General features: G+C 46.3%; 2 protein-coding genes across 8 annotated transcripts; both read right to left on the reverse strand.

Moving 5' to 3' along the window:
* Nucleotides 1–88: 88 nt before the first annotated feature.
* ZNF740 (zinc finger protein 740) lies at nt 89–9,648 on the reverse strand. Of its 7 annotated transcripts, none has more exons than XM_052639957.1 (7): nt 9,521–9,648; nt 8,370–8,682; nt 5,862–6,011; nt 5,436–5,525; nt 4,542–4,665; nt 4,127–4,245; nt 89–3,056 (listed from the first exon to the last, which is right to left on the reverse strand). In XM_052639957.1, exons 2-7 carry the CDS (start codon nt 8,376–8,378, stop codon nt 2,880–2,882), a joined length of 669 nt encoding a protein of 222 aa, XP_052495917.1. In that variant the 5' UTR covers nt 8,379–8,682; nt 9,521–9,648; the 3' UTR covers nt 89–2,879. The 7 variants fall into 7 exon arrangements, with proteins under 7 accessions (XP_052495917.1, XP_052495919.1, XP_052495918.1 ...); XM_052639959.1 differs by having other exon boundaries at nt 89–3,146; XM_052639961.1 differs by lacking the exon at nt 89–3,056 and adding an exon at nt 3,267–3,644.
* Nucleotides 9,649–19,264: 9,616 nt separating this feature from the next.
* LOC128048370 (60S ribosomal protein L36a-like) lies at nt 19,265–19,731 on the reverse strand. Its single transcript, XM_052640748.1, has one exon. It carries the CDS (start codon nt 19,680–19,682, stop codon nt 19,362–19,364), a length of 321 nt encoding a protein of 106 aa, XP_052496708.1. The 5' UTR covers nt 19,683–19,731; the 3' UTR covers nt 19,265–19,361.
* Between the last annotated feature and the right edge of the window lie 201 nt (nt 19,732–19,932).

A 19,932-nucleotide genomic window follows, 5' to 3' on the forward strand; every position in this document is an offset into this window, starting at 1 on the left:
TGATCTTGTTCATTTGATATTCCCCTCCCCTAATAGCAAAATAAGTATATTAAAAAAAAAAAAAAAAAGGTGGAGAGGAAGGGTCGGGTGGGAGGGATTAAGATAAAAGCCCCAGGGCCACATAGAGGCAGAGAACATCTGGGGAGAGGGTTAAAAGTTGTGGTGGGACCCCACACCTCATTTAACCCTCCAACGTCAAGCCATGGGGCACAATCAGTAGCTAAGTGATGACAAGAGGTTGTTGGAGGCAGGGTGGACGGAAAAGACTTGAGGTGCTGGGAAGGGCAGGGCTGGTGGGGTCCGGTCCAGCAGCCCACCCAGGAACTGGCGCTACTCTTTCCCAGGTCCCCGAATCCCATGTCCTGGTCTCTTAAGAGCTGGCCCCACCGCCGTTCCCTTCACTCTAGACACACCTGAGGCATCTTTCCAGTGCTAGACCCCACCCAGCAGAGGGGTGGAATGTTGGGCCCAGGAGCCTTTGCAGCGGTCTGTGATCTCCCTGGGGTGTAAGTGGGACTCTTGGGCGCCAAGTCACTCCTTCTGCCTCTCCGTTCCCCTCTCCTCACAAATCCATGGCCTCATGAACATCAGCACCTGGACAACTGAGCTAACCACCTGCTCCTGAGTTTCCACTCACCCAGTCCTCGGCAGGGGTGGTTCTGGTATGGCTCTCTGCACATATGCTTAGAAGTTCCCTCTCCCCCACACATCCAAGCAGGAAGCCGATGCCTGTAGGGGGCTAGGGCACATTCGGACCTAAACACACATTCGCACATGCAGGGGCACACCTCACTAATGTGATTCTCTCCACACACACCCCCAATCCTAAGCTGACTAGCTACAGGCGGCAGGGAGCAAAGTCTTCCACTTTTTAAAAGCATCGTCTGGAAGGAGTTTTCTAAGTGTGTCCGAGACAAACACTAGCCCCCAGCAGAGCTCTCTAACAGAGAGGGCCTGGCTCACATGCAGAAAGAGGCCCTACTTGCAGGGACCAAGAAGGGCTGGTTTCAGGACTCACCGTCTAGTTTCTGGACCATGTCAAACATGCCAACACAAAACCAGGCAAGAGCAGGCTGCAGGCATGTTCCCCAGCGTTTCCCCATAGGATCTCAGATACTGTCAGGGAAGAGCTAAAGGGTGCCACGCTTCTTTTGCCCAAATCCTCACACCTCAGAGGAATGGAGAGCCCCCCATCTCCTTCAGAACAGGCAACAGGAGTGTGCTGCTGCCTACCTTTTCTGCGAAAGGAAATCACTTCCTGCAGACTGCCATCTCAGACCCCCCCGACAGCCCAGTCAGGTTCACCAAATTTCCATGATTCTTCTGTAATTACTCACCACACCCTCATACATCAGGACAACCCACAACCTGGGAGTCAACCAAACCCCCAGAACCTCCCATAAGGATCCTTTCCTTAGCAGGAAGAAAGAGGGTTTTTATTTCACTTTAGAAAATTCATATTCACAAGCCCTGGCTTGGGTTAGCAACATCCTAACCAGCAGTCTGTTGAATCAATCTTAAAAAAAAAAAAACCTCCAAAACGAAGCCCTCCAGTCCCCTCAAGCTGAGTTCTTCAGCTCCTCTTGAACCTCAAGGTTCAGGCCTTCAGGTTTCAGGGGAGGGGCAGTCAGGAGAAGCTGTTTCATGCTCATCCTCCCGAGCTGGGGCTAGAGAAGGGTTTGGCTCAATATGCCATCTCCAAGCATACAAACACGAACACTCACATATCACACACACACTCACTCATACACCCCTGATCACTTCTGGGGAGGGTGTAGATAAGGTGGTGGTGTTGGAGCAGAGAAGAGCAAAGAATATAGTTAACAGTAAAACCTACATGAGGTTCCTCCTTCGGGTTTTCTCTGCAGACCCCCCCACCCCCCCACAGTTCTTTGTTGTGTAGGGACGGCCATCAAGAAGGAAGCCAAGATCTTTTCCTTTGGGACCAAAAGCTAGACCCCTATCTCCTCTACCTGAATACAGTGATAGGACGTGAGCGAGAAGATCAGCTCAATGCTGCTCAACAGTCACGTCAGGGGACACCAAATTTCTCTGTTTCTTGAACAGCTGTCACCGAACTTGGGGTTAGTCTTGGGTGGTTCCTAAGAGGGCACAAGGAGAAAGAACCCACTGTGACATCCACGACTCCTTGCTCAACACCTCTGTCTGGCTTAGGAGTCAGTCAGTATCAGCGAGGTAGCCAAAATCTATCTCCAAAATCAACTACCCAGAGAGAGAAAGGGAAGGGGCTTCAAGGGCCACGCTCACCCAAGTTTCCTCCAAAAGGCACTTGAGCTGACCCCATTAGGTACCAGTGTGGCACCGGCCACTGCGATAGCCCGGGTCACAACTCCTGCTCTTCCCTGAAGGAAATGAGAGGTACCTGCCCAGTCTTCCTGGATCCAGCCCTTGTCTGGTCCCCTCACTGCTCTTCCTTTTGTCCCTACAGTGGATAAGGAGGCCAAAGTAAGCACAGCTGCCATCCCTGATCCTATTCTCCTTCAAAAAGGAGGTGAGGTACAGGGCTGTGGAACATCAAGGATCAACTGCAACTAAAAACTCAAATTTGGGGGAGGGCTGGACCAGCCATAGTCCCTGCTTTGACCAGGACTCTATACCTCCATATTACCTATTTCCACAGTGTGCCTGTTGAAACTGCTTTTGGATAAACAAGAATAAGAACAGAACCAACCAACCCCTCTCCCCAGTCTCCTCCGTTTCAGCTGCCAGCAGGAGTCCAGGGCTGTGGGAGCCACACTTCAGTCTTGGTCCTGCACCTTGAGTCCCCACCTGTGACCTCAGCCGAGGGTCTGGGGACTAGCTTCCCTACCCAGGAATGCTGAAGGAACTTTCCCAAGATACTCAGAGTCTCAGATTATTTACAGAGCTGAAGCTCTGGGGCCTGCCGTCCCCTGATGCACTCTTCCGGTCTCCTGGGTCCACTCCTCCAGGAGGGAGACAGATACAGACGGGGCGGCGGTGGGACCATCCGACCAGAGGGGGTGCACTCTTCGGTGGATTCTTCTGATCACTCCCACCACCCGGGGCCCCTGCGCCTAGAGAGAAAACTGCCCGTCGGAAGTCTTGGACTGGCACCCTTGGCACATCCGTTTGTGTCTGAGTAATCGATCTGTCCGAGAAAAACACTGAGAAGAAACGGAGGGTTAAGCGCCTGAGAGAAGAAACGTGGTTACCTATTGGCTAGAGCTGTCCTTCCCCAATGAGAGAGGCGCAGGTCCCATTCTACGTTCCCTTGGCATGTACAGACAGCATGAGTGCACAGTGGTTAGGAACACAACGCTGAAGTCTCAATCCTGGCCTAGCGCGCAGGAGCCATGCAACCTTGGGCAATCTATCTCAGCTCTGAATGTGTCCACGCATCTGTAAAATGGGACTAAAGGTACCTACTCACAGAGCGGCTGCTTCATTTATCATGTATTTATTCAGTATCTCAAGGCAGGTACAGTTCCTGGGGCTGAGGACAGAGGGGAGAACCAGAGGGACAAAGTCTCTGCCCCACAGAGCTTTCATTCTAGTGTTCTGCAGATACAACCTGAGAGTGTGGAGCAAAGCTTGAGACCCAGCAAAGCATCCAGTGTTCACTGTTATCACTTCTCCTCTCTTGTTCTTGTCTCGTTTTGGTCCTGGATTTTACAGTCACAATACATCAGATATTGACCGCTCCCCCAGGGCAGGAATTTTTCTCTCTTCCTCCTAAGTGCACCTGTCCTGAAGTTCCATTCAATGCGTCTCTATCCCTGATCTGCTGTGTCCTTGGGAAACCCAACCTCTCTAAACCTCAATTTTCCCATGGGCAAAATGAAGGCAACAAAGCTACCTCACAGAGTTAATGTGAAGTTAACGTCATACATGGTCTCACTGTGCCTGGTGCACAGTAAGCACTCAAGAAACGCTATTATTAACAATTATTCTAATGGTTCCTCCCCAAGGGACCAGAAAGGTATATCTATATAAGGCCAGAAAGATATACCTCACCCCGACGTACTAACACCATCATGGCCAGGAATGCGAGATGGCCCCTTGTCAAGCAGGGAGTGGGGGTGAGCCCTGGCTATTGGGGAAGAAAGTTTGTGTGTGGGTGTGAATGCATGACACGTGAGCTTACCTGGTGACACCGTTCACACTGGTAGGGCTTTTCCCCACTGTGTACACGCTTGTGACGCTCCAGGTGGTACTTCTGGATGAAACGCATATCACATATGTCACACTCAAATGGCTTCTCACCTGGCCCAATCAGAGAGAAGGGAGCATCAGGAGGTATACATGGCAGGGACCTCACTCCAGTTATTTTCCCAGAAATCTTTACCTTTTAGTAATGTGTAAACAGCTAATGGGGAAAGGTCCCCAAAACTGCTGGTCTCAGCAACACCAGATACATACAATCTCTTCCGCTTCATTCACTTATCTTCCTCCCCTATTTCTAATACTTACGCCTTAAAATAAACCCAACAGAAGCTACACACAAACATAATAGAAACTACAGACTATGCTCCCCCCCTGAACGTGCGCAAGACACTTACCAGTATGAATAAGGATGTGCCTCTTGAGGTGATAACTGCTCCTAAAGGCTCCAAAGCAGTGTTCACAAACAAAATTTTTGGGAATCTTTACTTGAAAAGAACCATTTTGTTCCACTACCACCACCTGGGGGCAAGAGTCAGGCACATCATGAGGCTATCCTATCCCTCTGCCCCCTTCTTGCCTCCATTCTGCCCTGGCCCTATTTTCAACTGCTGGACAAAGTAACTTCTGATGCTGTCATCTCCCATATCCCTAAGAGTTAAGAGACCCTTGGAGGAAGAAGGTAGGGTGAGCAAGCTGTCTGCCTGGTCAAACCTCGCACTCTAAACTGACCTTAGAGGGAGACTGCCTGGCCCTCTGCCACAGGACCTCATGCTCCCCCGACCCTCCCCTTACCAAGGATGTTTCACAGAGGGCAGAGATCAATTGCCAAAGTGGTCTCTGGATGGGGTCAGGGTGGCTCACTCACCAGCCCTCAGGGCTGAGCCAGAGACACGCTCAGTCGTGTCCGACTCTTTGCGACCCCGTGGACTATAACCTACTAGGCTTCTCCGTCCATGGGATTCTCCAGGCAAGAATACTGGAGTGGATTGCCATTTCCTTCTCCAGGGGATCTTCCTGACCCAAGGACCGAACCCGGGTCTCCCGCATTGGAGGCAGACGCTTTAACCTCTGAGCCACCAGGGGAGTGTGTAAGAAAGAAGAGGGCTGCCTTATTCCCAAACTGAATCAGTTTGGGGGTTTCCCCATTACCTGCCTTCTTCTTCTTTTTTTGGCCACTCTGCGTGACTTGTGGGATCTCAGTTCCCTGGCCAGGGAATGAACCCGAGCATTCGACAATGAGAGCGTGGAGTCCTAATCATTGGACTGCCAAGGAATTCCCCATTACCTGCCTTTTTAACAGTCTTTTTTGAATGAGAGGCCTCAGCCAAGCTGTCATCGTCTTTGCGGCTCCGGGATTTATCACTGTCTTTTCGGTGGCCCTTTAAATACAAATCAAATCTAAATGCACAGTCAATCTCAGAACACAAGACAGGAGGCAAAAAAGGTGCTTTGAGACAACTTGTGAATCACCTGCCCCAGAGGTTTAGAGAAAGTACACATCCATCTCCTCTCCAAGTACCTTGGTTTTAACGAGCTGTTGTACAGGAAAGACCTTCCTTTCCTGTACCCTCTAAAATACCCATACTCATGGCCCAGCTGTATCCCGTTTCCCACTTCCCTAAACAGAAGCACTGAGAACTCAAAGCTGGGCATCTCCTGGCAGAGAGCTTGGGCCACCCGACCCCCAGGTGCCGCAATGGACTCAAGTGCTGTACCTGACTCGAGCACCTCAGCACATCAGGGCTACCTGCCCGCTCTCCATTCTCGGCCTGCTTGCTGGCAATCTGGCTCAGCATCATCTTCTTGCTGGCTGCAGTGGGAACCAAACTCACACCTGCTAGGCCTTCACAAGCCAGGAGACTTGCCTAAGTTGAAAGGAGATGAGGTGTCAGGTCACCTGGCAGGGCAGGGCAAAAACAGACTGCCAATTTCCAAAGAACTACCTTAAACACCCAGCTACTAATGTGCGGCTTCTCTCCAAGGAGCGTCCCTCCTCACCACAAAACCCTGCTTCCTTCGAGAGTCCTCCCTAACTCATCTCACCAGGACTAGTTATTCATTTTGTCAGCTGTCAGCATTCAGACACGGACCAAGAGAACAATCAGATGCTACTGACACTTTTATCATTAGCACTGTGCTGGGTAAAGTGTGTATCTATATACTACTTTGAAGCTACACGAGGCTTAGAAATACCAAGAGTCTGTCCTGCTGACCCACTGACAGGGGAGATTTCTAGGGGAACTTCCTTCTTTCTTTCTTGACGACACTTAGCTACACAGAACCCGCTTCTGACTGGCAGATCTCACTGGTGCCAAATGTACAGTCTCAAGCTCTACAAACGCATATCAGTAAAATCAGGTCATTTCTCCCCTTAGATTTAAAATTCTCTAAGTGTTGTCAAATATAAAAATTTTATATTTTATAACAAAGATAAAAATTAAACCACTTGGGAAGACTTTGGAATTGCATATACAATTTCTCCTCCTCCTCCATGTCCTCACCATTCACGTATGCATATTCATATTTCTCACAGTCCTTGCTATACATAGTTTAAAAACTACTTAAGTAAGGGATAGTTAGGAAAATTGCTACATTCTTCAAACTGACTTTATTTAGCCAGCACTAGACAATATCCTTTTCTTACTGAAGAAACACTTTTAAGAAACAGCTGGTCAGCAAACTTCCGCAAGAAATTGAAAAAGAAATTCCTTTCAGGTGATCAGCACATCCCAGGAACCCCCTCTCTCATCTTCAAGGACTTCGGAGGGAAAGGTTTGGAGGCAAGACTTAACTCTGCTGTTTGCACCGTACAATCTCAGGCAGATTACTCCACCTCTTTAAGCCTCAGTTTCCTTAAATGCAAAATGTTTACCATGGTATCTACCCTCACAGGGTTGATGAGTTAACATACAAAAGCAGCACCCCAGTACAAAGTCAGCAGTTAGGGAAAAGCAGTCTTCTCAGAGCTAGTGAACAGGATGCTGTGAAGTGGGTTGCAAACAAAGGACGAAAAAACTGCACGGCTCCTCCTCTGCATGGAAAAGAAGGAAGCTATGCATGCAGCTGGAAGAAAGCCAGTGATTTCTTCCTGGTGAGGCTGGTAGGAGAGGGTCCCTGGAAGGAAGCTGGCAAAAGCTGCAGGGATGCTACAGACAGCTTTTCTCCCCAGATAACTACAATAACCTGTTGAGCCATCCTGTCTCTCCAATCCATCTTGTGTCCCCACAAAGGGGATTTGGAAGGACAAGTACCTTCCAAATACACTGATCTGACATCACTCTCCTGCTTACCACTCTTCAGAGTCCCCATTCCTTATGGAATAAAGTTTAATTCCTCAGCAAGGGATAAAAAGCCCTTCAGTCACACTCAGCTTACTTCTCCAGGAAACAACTCCCTCACCCTAACGTGGCTGTCTATCACTATCTCCTGTCTTTAACCATCCACCCCCCGACCCCAATCCTTTCCTTCGTAACTAGCAAACTACCCACGGTACTCCCCACCTCACCACATCCTCCCAGGACTATAAGTCTCTGCCCAGGCAATTGTCCTTGTCTGAATGCCCTGTTCTACTTGTTTATCTAGCAAAATCCTATCCATCCTTCCAGCTTCAACTTCTTTTTTCAACCAGGCAGAAGGCTCATTCCCTCCTCTATGGTGTACATACCTCTATTATTGCATATTTCTTCAATCAACACTCATTGAGTCTGTACTACTAGCCAGCCACCAGGCAGTGTTGTGTATATAAAGATAAATAACAGATTGTCTCTTCATCTCCCCCAACCCCAACCCAACTAGCCTGGAAGCCTGCTGGGGTCAGGGTCAATTTTATTCATCTTTGTATCCCCAGCACAATGCCTTGCATGTAACAGGAGCTCAATAAATTCCTGTTGAAAAAAACCAAATGAACCATTCACCAGACTGTTTACTCCCTCATGCCCCTCAAAAGTTGCTGTACCAAGTGTAAACTGAGTACATGTTGCTTTGTAAATGTCCCATCAAGGCCTGTGATGCAGTATAGCCTACCTCCTTCATTTGACTGGAAGCTCCCTGAAGGCAGGGGCTGTGGCCTGTCTCCTTTCCTTCCTCTAGATCTCCCCCTGGTGTTTAATACAGAGCTTGGCTCACTGGGTTGGTCAGTATGTTGACTAAGGCAGCATTCAAGAGTGAAACTGCAAACATGCTTCCCAGTGATCTTGAAGGAGGAGGACTCTAGAGCTTTTTACCTGAGCCATGCTGATTTCTCACTTAATGCAACTCAAAAGTTCGAGTTTCTTGCTCCACCTTTCCTTAAGACACTGTTGTTTGAAGAACTGTCACCAAATCACTGTAACAACTCTTTCGTGTCCCTTCAGTCCTGCTGCCATACTGAAATGCCTTTGTCTTCAAACAGAATTTAGTGTCCTCCAAAGTAAAGATAGATGTTCCAAGAATCCCTGGTCTCTGCTTGGCTCCTGCCTATTGTCTGAAGAAAAAGTCTGCCAGTCTTGGTTTTCCGGCTGAATTCTCTGAATGAAATTCACGATTTGTTTCAGAAACCTGAAACCAGAAAGGGAAATGGAGCTGTTAGGTGCAGCATTCTCAGGCCATACAACCTTCAGTGGGCTGAACTATTCTGCCAGGCGCTCTCTGTGCGACTCTCAACGAAGACATCAGAGTTCTCTTTCTAGGTCATGAGAAGAAACTGGTCTCCAGGCCATCGACAGGAGCAAAAGTAACTTCGGCCTCTAGTGGAAGCACTGCAGCAGGCCAACTGCTAGGATTTGCCAACTTAGGACTGGAAGAAGGGGGCGGAGGCCCTCTAGGGCTTTTGTGTCCAGTGGGCCGGCCCGCGAAGCTCGCACTCTATCAAGGCGACCCGAAGTGGAGTGGAGAAAAGCTCAGGGGTTAACGCTGGGCGCTTGAGCAGCAGGCAGAAACTGGACCAGCAGTACAAGCCCAGGCCGGCCCACACGTGTGCATTCTCCGAGACCGCCCCAAGGTACGTAAACTCGCTGCGGAGGTGGAAGACAAGGAGGCGAAGCCCAACGCTGCGCGTTCCCTCCCATCTTTCCTCCCTCCCTCCCTCCCTCCCGCCAGCCAGCCAGCCAGCCATCCAGCCGCTGCGCCCGCCGCACGAACCCGGAGAGCCCAGGAGCGCGCAAGGTGCGTGCTCGCGCCCGCGTCCCTTCCGAGCAAGCCCCCTCAGTCCGGCCGGTGACGCGACCGCACGGCGGTGTGCGCGCAGCCCCTACCTCTCCTCGGGAGCGCCCTCCCTTCGCCCCGGGCCCCTCCTTCCCTCCCCTCCCCCTTCCCGCGCGGTGCCCCACGGCCTGCGAGCTGCTGGATCGCTGCCGCCTGCCTCCACAACGCTGCGCTCCCTGGGGCGTGCTCTTACCTGCCAGGCGCGGCCTCCCGCTGTCTCCCCCGCTGCGCGGCGCCTCCTCCAGGCCGCAGCACTCCGTGCCAACCCCGTGGCCGCCGCTGCCCCCGCCGGGACCGAGGCAAGTTTACAAACACCAACCCGGGGCCCGTTTCCCCGGAAGCACTTCCCCTCCCCCTCCGTCCTCTCCTCTCTACAGCACTATCCACTTCCGGGCGGGGCAGACAGAAAGGGGGTGAGGCTGAGGGCGCACCGAGGGAGTGCAGCTGGTGAGTGGGCAGTGCCGACGGCGCGCAGATGGACGGGAAGAGGGCGGACCGGCGGTACGGCGCGTGCGCCGTGTTGCGGGCGCGCCCTCGCGGCCATCTTGATTCAGGGCAGGAAAGAGGGCCCCGAAATGTTGGGGTGCCGAGTGTTTGTTGAGGGTTTTGCTAGGTGAGTTGCTTAGGACTCCTTGAAGAAGCGTCATCACTCTCCCTTCCTCGCAGATGTTCTCCCTTCGCTTATGAGTCTGGAGCCCCAAATATTGCCAGAATAGTTCGTACCAGGCCTTTCACGTAGCTCTGTCGAGATTATCTTTACCCGAGCTTTCCATCAGGAGCAGATCTGCAGATTCCGAGGGCCGCCCGTCAGCTGGGAGGGAAGTTTTTTGCACACTCTTGCTGAGTACACTCGGCTCTAGTCTGAGAAAGGATTCCCTGGCATGTTCAGCGCACTCCGAAGCCTTTGATTTCCTCATACCACTTCCGCCTTTATTTCTAGACGGTCCAGTATGTCATAATGGCTTCCTCACCTCCGAAAATGCATAGGACTCTCCTGTTGTTGTTCGGTCGCTCCGTCTTTGGGACCCCCTGGACTTAAGCACGCCAGGCTTCCTGTCCTTCACCATCTCGCAGAGCTTGCTCAGACTCATGTCTGTTGAGTCCGTGATACCGTCCAACCATCTCATCTGTCGTCCCTTTCTGCCTTCAGTCTTTCCCAGCATCAGGGTCTTTTCTAGAGTCGGCTCTTCACCTCAGGTGGCCAAAGTACTGGAGCTTCAGCTTCAGCATTCAGTCCCTGCAATGAATATTCAGGATTGATATCCTTTAGAGTTGACTGGTTGGATCCCCTTGCAGTCCAAGGGACTCTCAAGAGTCTTCTCCAACACTACAGTTCAAAAGCATCAATTCTTCAGCGCTCAGCCTTCTTTATGGTTCAACTCTTACATCCGTACATGACTACTGGAAAAACCATAGCTTTGACTAGACGGATCTATGTTGGCAAAGTAATGTCTCTGCTTTTTAATACCAGATTGGTCATAACTTTTCTTCCAGGGAGCCAACATCTTTTATTTCATGGCTGCAGTCACCATCTGCAGTGATTTTGGAGCCCAAGAAAATAAAGTCTGTCACTATTTCCATTGTTTCCCCATCTGTTGGCCATGAAGTAATCGGACCGATGCCATGATCTTAGTTTTTTGAATGTTAAGTTTTTGATTTCCTCATAGCGCTTCCGCCTTTATTTCTAGACCATCCAGCATCTAACTTTGGCTTCCTCCCTGAAAAGGCATAAGCTCTCCTCAGTAGGAAACTGTGGTCTCATTGGAGATTTGGCAATGCAGGGTGGCCCGTTGGCCCGGCTACATTAGGAAAACTCCTGAGCCTTTCTTTAAATTCTGTTCCCAACTTTCCTGCTAAAGATGGGCTTCCCCAGAGACTCAAAGGGTAAAAAAAGTTCCGCCTGCAACGCAGAAGACCTGGGTTCCATCCCTGGCTTGGGAAGATCGACTGAAGAAGGAAATGGCAACCCACTCCAGTATTCTTACCTGGATAATTCCATGGATGGAGGAGCCTGGCGGGCCACAGTCCATGGGGTTGCAGAGAGTTGGGTGCGACTGAGGGACTAACACTTTCAGTTTCTGCTAGAGATGGACTATGCATTAATGCACTTGATGGAAGGAAATGTTCATTTTATTTAGGTGCTGTCAGGTTGTGAGTGTAGGGGAATTAATGGAGATGCCTAAATAAAAAAAAACTTTGTTTATGAATGAAGACAATTTCCAGCCACTTTATGTACATAGATTTCATTTCTGTGAGCACTCCATTTTTTTTTTTTACCAATTGACAGCAAATCTTTGTGGTCTTAAGATCATCATAGAACAGATAAAATTGAGTGAGATTATCAGAAGTAAATCTTTAATTAAGAAAAAAAAAATAGCTCAGGGACTTCCCTGGTGGTCTGGTGATTAAGAATGGCCTGTAATGGGAAGGAGTAGGATGTGAGTTCCATACCTGGTGGAGGAACTAAGATCCCGCATGCCATTGGGCAGTTAAGCCGTGTGCTGCACTTCCTTAGCGGGCTGCTGAGCTAACACCTGATTCAGCCAATAAACACTTTAAAAAATAGCTCATGCTTATTTTAATAAATCCACACAGCACAAAAAGTTAAAAGGCAAAAAAACATATTGCAATCTGTATGCTACTCCATGCTCCTGAAGGTAGTGACTTTTATCAGTTTGTTGTATATACCACCAGGCTTTTTTCTGTGTTCATAAAAACTTTTTTATTTCATCCAGAATTTGTTTTTGAGCACCACAGTGGACCAGACAAAAGTGTTTTACACATCTTCTAAGTAGTTTCACATTTTAAAAATTGTTTCAGTATTCCAGCAATTTGTATTTTAGTTTGTCTAGGCCCATCCTCAATGAACATTCAGGTTAGTTCCAGTTTTTTTGTTTTTTATAAACCATGCTGTATGAACATCCTTATAGTGATCCTTTTGTTTTTATAGATAGATTTATAGGTAGGAAATGGGCATTTAAAATTTAATAGGTCCTGTGAAATTGAATTTCAGGGGTTTGTAACAGTTTACACATTCAGAGCCATGTGTATAAGTCCCCAGTTCCTGCAAACTGGATGCTATGAATTTTTTATACAGTTGCCAACTTGATAGGTAAAAAATAGTAATTTCATTATTTTAATTTGCATATCATTAATAGTGAAGTTGAGCATCTCTTGTTGCTTTTTGACCATTTTAATTGTTTTTGTAAACTCCCTGTTCACATCTCTTGCCTGTTAAGGAAAAAGTAGATCGTTTGTCTATTTTGTATTGATTGGTAGAAATCTTCTCCATGTTACACTAACTTTTCATTTGTCATATGCTTTTAACATTTTTTCTCTTATTTTTCATTTATCTTTGAACTTTTTTTAAGAGTGGAAGTTGTGTTTTGTGGGAAAATATTTGAAACATTTCTATGACAATAGTTATAAGAAAAGAATGTTTACAATCAAAACTAATATTCTATTAGAGCTGCTGGCCACCCAGAGTCATTATTATTATTTATTTATTTTTGGCTATGCTGGGTCTTCGTTTCTGCAGGTGGGCTTTCTTTAGTTGCAGTGCATGGGTTTCTCATTGCGATGGCTTCTTATTTCAGGGTGTGGACTCTAGGGCGTGTGGGCTTCAGTAGTTGCAGTGTACAGGCTTAATTGCTCCACAGTGTGTGGAATCTTCCTGGACCAGGGATAGGACTCCTGCCCCCTGCATTGGCAGGTGATTCTTAACCACTGGACCACCAGGAAATGCCAATTTTCATATTTTTATATTCAGTATTTTCACATGATATATCCATTCACAAAGAAAATCAAATTGACAAAATACTAAAGCCAGTGAGTTCAGCTGCATTGCCAGATGTATAATTCACAAACAACTTATATAAATAAAATGAGAACAATAATCAACCATAAAAGTATCGTAGAAAGATATCATTCACAATAAAAAAGTTTACATTTATAGACGTAAATTTAAGGAAATTGCAAGTTATGTATTAAAATCAGGTTATTTTAGTGGAAGACAAAAAGGGCTTGATTATTATGATTTTTGACTGTGCTGCATGGCTTGTGAGATCTTAGTTACCGGACCAGGGATTGAACCTGGACCAGGGCAGTGAAAGCACCATGTCCTAAGCACTCACTGGTCTACCAGGAACTTCCCCAAATGCTTGATTAGGTGGAGTTTTATCATGTCTGTGAATAGGAAGACTTAATATTGTAGAGACAAAGTTTTTGCTTTAGATTAAGTTAAATTCTTATTAAAACAGGACTTTGCATGGAATTTAAAGTGACTTTTACATTTGCAAGGAAAGGAATAATTGCAAGAGAGCAAAGACCATTTTGGAAAACAGTGAGTAGGGGCAGGGGAAGTAAAGCCATGAATCATCTTTAACCACTTTAATGCATCTTTCTTTAAACAGAATTTTTCAAGTTTTATGTAGTCAAATCTGCCTGTGGTTTTGGGTTTTTGTGAAATGCTGCCTCAGTGTTATAAAAATATTTCCCTGTATTTCCTTCTGGTGTTCTTAGAGTTGTATATTTTCAGTTTTATGCCTTTACCTCAGCTGCAGTTGATTTTTGTGTGGTGAGAAGTAGTGAGAAATGCCAGACTTAAAAGGGACCAGAGATGTAGTCTTAGCCTAGATGTCACCTTTGTAATCTTGGACGAATTAATTTCGATCTGTCTGGTACAAGAGTCCTTGACTTGAAGATGAGAGTCAGGCTAATTTCTAGCACTACTGTGAAGCCCAAGTGAGATCATAGGTGAAAAGTTTTTAAGAAGGAAGAAAAAACCCTTTGCATATCTTCTAAAGTATCATTAACACTGATTTTTGGTTTATACACATCATATGTAAGTGAAGTGAAACATCATTTTTCAGAACCTGGAAACAGTTCATTCAAGTTTGTGCAAAAGACATCTGTGCTGCTGTCTACCTATTCCCTCACCGGCTCAACACCCACATTAGTAATGGCTCCAGTTCTTATGTGTAGTGTTTTCTCCCCTTCTAGATTGTAAATTCCTGGGTGAGGGAGAGCGGTCTAAGTCTTATCCTTAAGTAAAGCACCAAATAGAAAATAGGCATTCAGAAAAAGTATTAATTTTCATCTTTTCCACTACTACTACTACTTGGTGGAAGGAAGAGAAGAGTGGGAAAGATGAAGACGAATATTTTCCTGAATGCTTATGTTGTATTTGGTGCTTTATTTAAAGGGCATCCCAGGTGGCACAGTGGTAAAGAATTTGCCTGGGTTGGGAAGAGCCCCTGGAGAAGGAAATGGCAACCCCCTCCAATAGCCTTGCCTGGAGAACTCTGTGGACAGAGGAGCCTGGTGGGCTACAGTCCTTGGGGTTGCAAAGAGTTGGACACGACTAAACTTGCATGCACGCATGGTTTACTTAAAGAAGCATAAGACATAGACCTCTCCCTGTCCAGGAATTTACAGTCTTTCAGAAGGGCAGAAGACACTACACACAGGAACTGGAACCACTATTAACGTGGGGGTTGAGTCTGGAGTAATAGGTAGACAGCGCAGAGGTCAGTGTTTTCACTTTCTAACAGTAAATAAACCTGACTGAAAGTGCTTTAAGAAGCACGTGCCCTAATCCCTTTGCCCTCATGCAGGCTTCCTCCTGGGCAGCCTTCCTCAGCTTCCTTGGTACACCCTCCCTTCAGGCCCACCCCATCACTTTTTCAAGTTGTGTTTTAATGATTACCGATTAGATTGGTCTTTTCAAATTAGTCTTTTCCTCCACCAGCTCTCTATCACCTTAAGGAGGGTCAGAGTGTTTTCTCTTTGAAGGCTGCCCTGGGCCAATTGAGTGGAGTTAACCAGCCTTCCCTTTCTCCAGGGAGCGAGCATGCCTTAATTTTCGGCACTGGCCTCCTTCGTGACTTGTTAGCTGAAGTGAGTAAAGCAGACACACAGCACCTGGGGCAGTGCCAGGCAACAGATACTCAGTCACTGTTGAACTAGCTGAACCCGTTCCTCTCTCAGAGCCAGTTGGGCTGCATAGTAGAAATGAGCGGTATTGGCTACCTTGGTCACCTGGTAGACCTTTTAGATGGGAGTGAATTTTAGGAGTTAGGAAACCACACGATGTAATGGGGTCATTCCTTGAACCTGGTATACCGTTTGGAATTTTTGTTGCCCCTTCATTCCTTTTATGTTGCTTAAAAATAATCTTTATTTTAATTACATAAGTCAATGGAATTATCACAGAAAATTATAAAAATATAGAAGTACATAAATAAGAAAACGAAAATCGTCTATAATCCCAATACCTTGAAATAACCACAGTTAATATTTTGAAGACTTTTCCAGTTTTTTAAAAAAATGCATGGGGAGTGACTGTTAATAGATATGGGGTTTCTTTTGGGGATGATGACAGTGTTCTTGATAGTGTGATCCATGTGCAACTTTGTAACTATACTAACAAGTACTGAATTGTACATTTGAAAAGGGTGAACTTTGTGGTATGTGAATCATATCTCAATAAAGCTCTTATATTAAAAAAAAAAACCTCGTAGGTGTGTACACATAGTATTGTTTTCTAAACTGAGAGAAAGTGCATATACTATGCTCCTTTGCTGCTAAATGTTTCAGCATATGTTTCCAAAGAATAAGAACATTCTCTTCCATAACTGCAATGCAGTGATCAGGCCATTCACAGATTCCACCAGTTCTTCCAGTGACTTTCTTTACAGCAGTTTTTTTTCTTCCTTATCCAGGAACCCATTTAAGATCACGTGGTCCTTTTGGTTGTTATGTCTCCAGTTTCCTTCAATCTGGAGCAGCTCCTTAGTTTTCCTTTGATTTTCATGATACTGACATTTTTGAAGATTACAGGCTACGTTGTTTTGTAGAATGATCCTCAATTTAGATACGTTTCCTCATAGTTAAATTCAGGTGGTACATTTTTGGCAGCAGTGAGGCTGAGAGCTTTTCCATCCCTCGCATCAGGAGACCCACAATGACTGTCTGCCCCACCATTGGTGATGTAATTCCTCAATTACTTGGATAAGGTGGTCTCAATCAGGTTTCTCTGCTGTAAAGTTACCACTGCTTTTTTAAAGTGCTTTTAAGGAAAAGAATTTTACAACATCACCCAGAAGAAAAAGCTTTATCCAGGTTTTAGTGTTGTGTTGATGTTTTGAATGAGAAAGAAAGACAAAGTAACCTTTGAAGATTTTTAAATAAAAAGGAAAAAAAAAAGTCAAGCAATGGGGAGGGAGGTGGGAGGGGGGTTCATGTTTGGGAACGCATGTACACCCGTGGTGGATTCATGTCAATGTATGGCAAAACCAATACAGTATTGTAAAGTAAAATAAAGTAAAAGTAAAAATTTAAAAAAAAAAAAAAGGAGGAGGAGGGAGGCACTCAGTTAGCGTTTAGGGTTCAGAAGATGGTACCATTCATGTAACCAGGGAACTCGACAAGAGATTTGAGAAGTGATAATGAGCCCACTTTTGGACCATTTGAGTGTGAAGTCCTATGAGACTTCCAAATTAGGCAGGTGGCATCATGGATCTGGGCTGGTGAGAGAGTTCTGGGATGGAGGAGTCACCAGCCTTTAGCCCTGGGAGCGGATGCGTGTCCAGGGAGAGGTGCAGAACACAAATGAAAGAGGCCCTGGAATAGAACCCTGAGCAGCTCTTGAGGGAGGGCCAGAGAAAGGTGAAGAGGCAAAGAGAATTAAGGAAGTGGTCAGGGGTAGTCATATGGAAGCCAGTGAAAGAAAATATTTCAAGATGGAATGCAAACTGTATCTAATGGCCCCAGAGGGGTCAAGTAGGATAAAGATGATATGTATCTGTTAGATTTGGATGCAGGGACATTCTCGTTGGCCTTGAAGGTGGAAGCTGCGTGGTAGTGGGCTCAGGAAAGTACGAGAGGAAAGAAATGGAGTGGAGCTAACTGTTTTAAGGTTGGTTGAGAAGAGGAGGTAGCTGGAGGTGGGAACATGTGAAAGGTTTAGGCAATGTAAAATGCTATGATAAAGGGGTAGTGGGAAAGAGAGTTGAAGAAATGGGAGGGGTAATCAAGAGGGTATCCATGAAGGAAGAGGAGAGAAAGTCTTTAGATCAGTGGTTCCAACTCAGCCGTCTACAGGGCCAGGTTGGTAAAGCAGATGAGTGAGGTGGGCTATGTGGGCTAAGGGGAAACAATGCAAAATCCTAAGGGCCTGTGGCCAGTTGTGAGGATTGTCATCCAGTTGTCAACCATCGCCTCGCGCTTTGCAGTGCCTACTTCTAGGAGGATTATACATCCTTACCCCACTCACCCCAGGGCTTGTTTTGGTCAACTGGATTTGACCAGATGTGCCACGTGCTAGGTCTGAGCTGAAGTTTTAGGATTGGTGCATGGTGTTCTCTGCCTTTTGCTTTTTTTCCTCTCTGGAGTGAGAACGTTGTGTCCCCAGTAGGGGCTGTTCCTTCAGCCTGGATGTTGGAATAAAGGTACATGAATCAGAGCTATAGCTAATCCAGTGTAAGCCATGAAAAAGAAATAAATCTCTGTTGTAAAGCAATGTTTGTTCTTTTTGCTCTGCCATGAGGCCTGGGGGATTTTAGTTCCCCAACTAGGGCACCCCTGCGGTGGAAGCACCAAGTCTTAACCCCTGGACTGCCAAGGAAGTCTCAAGGCAGTGGAGTTTTGAATCCATTATTTATCACAGCAAAACTAATACAGGAGTTCCACTAAAACTATATTAAGGTAATTTTTACTCCTACAGTTTAAAAAATTCAGAAGTTTGACAGCACACTCTTACTGAGGCTGAGAACACAGGCTCTTTCATACATTTGGTATCACTTCTATGGATGTTGGCAGTGCTTACTGAGCTTACAAATGCAGGTAGCTGTAATTGAAAAGACAGACAATAACAAGTCTGGCAAGGATGCGGAGAAATGCAAACTCTCATGGCAATGTAAAACAGTGTAGCCACTTTAGAAAACATTTCAGCAGTTCCTCAAAAAGTTAAATGTAAAGTTACTGTGTGTGTGTGTGTGTGTTCAGTCGCTCAGTCACGTCTGACTCTGTGTGACTCTATGGACTGTAGCCCGCCAGGCTCCTCTGTCCATGGGATTTTCCCAGGCAAGCATACTGCAGTGAGTTGCCATTTCCTTCTCCAGGGGATCTTCCCGACCCAGGGATCAAACCCACATCTCCTGCGGCTCCTGCATCGGCAGGGAGATTCTTTACTGCTGAGCCACCAGGGAAGCCTGGAATGTATATACCAGACACTGAATAAGGGAGGGCTCCAGAGTGCAGGTGACAGAAAGAGTGAGTTTGGATGGCTTTTTATTTGCTATGAGAAATTTGAAGTGAGAGGGAAACAGGGACAAGATTGATGGGTCAGTCGTTTGAGAGGTGTGGAAAATTTTGAAATCATAGCTCCAGAGACTTGGAGGTAGAGGCTGTCAATAGCAGAATAGTGATTTTGCCAGGCAGTGTTGTGTGTTCAGTCAAGGAGAGTCACTGCTGCTTTTTGCCTCTGAAGATGCTTACTGCCCTCATCATAGTCCTGGGGATTCCCTTCGCCTCTCTCCTGCATTGGGCAAAGTTGCTGTGGTCTGATTCTCTGTCCTTTGCCCACGACCTGCTTTGCTGTGTTTGTTTAGTCTTGTCTCTGGAAGTCTTTGGATCCTCCATTGTTCTGAAACAGTATTATAATCTGTCTTTCTGTTGGTCATTCAGTGGATCCTTTTGGTCTATCCTTCGGTTCTATAAAGTTTTTCTTTTTAAAAATTTTTAGTATTTTCCTCCTCCCCCGCCCCGCCCCTTCTCTTCCTATAACTTCTGTTAGTTGACTCTTGAGACTTTTGGATTGATCTTCTAAAGTTCTTTTCTCTTTTACTGTCCATCTCTTTATATTTTATCTTCTGTGTGATTTTCTTGACTTTGTCATTTCAGTTGTCATAGTTTTATTTTATTTTTATTTTTATTTTTTTAGTAGGAGTATCACTATTTATTCTCATTCAGGCAATTTTTCTGTAACTTCAACATTTTCCTCTCAAAACATAAGAACAAAAGAATCCCAAAGCTTAGAACTGGATCACTTGGCCCTTTCTCTTCTTATCTCCTCCGAGTTCAGAATGCTTGCACCTCTTAATGGCCAGCATCCTCTTGGATCTGCAGTTGGGCTCAACGCATTCAAGTCTCAGCACGATCTTCTTTGTGGTTTTAGCCTTCTTCCGGAAAATCGGCTTGGTTTGCCCACCGTAGCCACTCTGCTTCCGATCATAGCGCCTCTTTCCCTGGGCATACAGGGAATCTTTGCCCTTCTTATACTGGGTCACTTTGTGAGGCTGATGCTTTCCACACTTCTTACAGAAAGTCCTTCGGGTTTTAGGTACATTGACCATCTTGGCAGCAGAAGTGTCTTCGCGGTGCAAACGAGAGACCCGATGTCCACGTTCCTGTCTCGCGCGTCTCACGCCTCACAGGAAAAGCAGTTGTCATAGTGTTAAAACCCTAGAGCTTCTGCTTCTCTGAGTACATATGACAGCAAGCTGTTTGTTCTTAATGGATTCAATATCTTCTGTTTTCTTCTGCTTCCTGGGTTTCTCCTCTTCTACCAAACGCCTTTTTTTTCCATTTGTCTGTTTTTGCCTC

The sequence above is a fragment of the Budorcas taxicolor genome, chromosome 5 (assembly GCF_023091745.1).
Source record: "Budorcas taxicolor isolate Tak-1 chromosome 5, Takin1.1, whole genome shotgun sequence".
Lineage (NCBI taxonomy): Eukaryota > Metazoa > Chordata > Mammalia > Artiodactyla > Bovidae > Budorcas > Budorcas taxicolor.

Bases quoted from the DNA above. Each gene is read 5' to 3' on its own strand.
- ZNF740 (XM_052639957.1), bottom strand. The intron at 5,526-5,861 runs GTACAGCACTTG...TTGTATTTAAAG, and splicing joins TGCTGAGGTGCTCGAGTCAG to GGCCACCGAAAAGACAGTGA. The intron at 4,246-4,541 runs GTAAGTGTCTTG...TGATTGGGCCAG, and splicing joins GCACATCCTTATTCATACTG to GTGAGAAGCCATTTGAGTGT.
- LOC128048370 (XM_052640748.1), bottom strand. From the start codon at position 19,682: ATGGTCAATGTACCTAAAACCCGAAGGACTTTCTGTAAGAAGTGTGGA.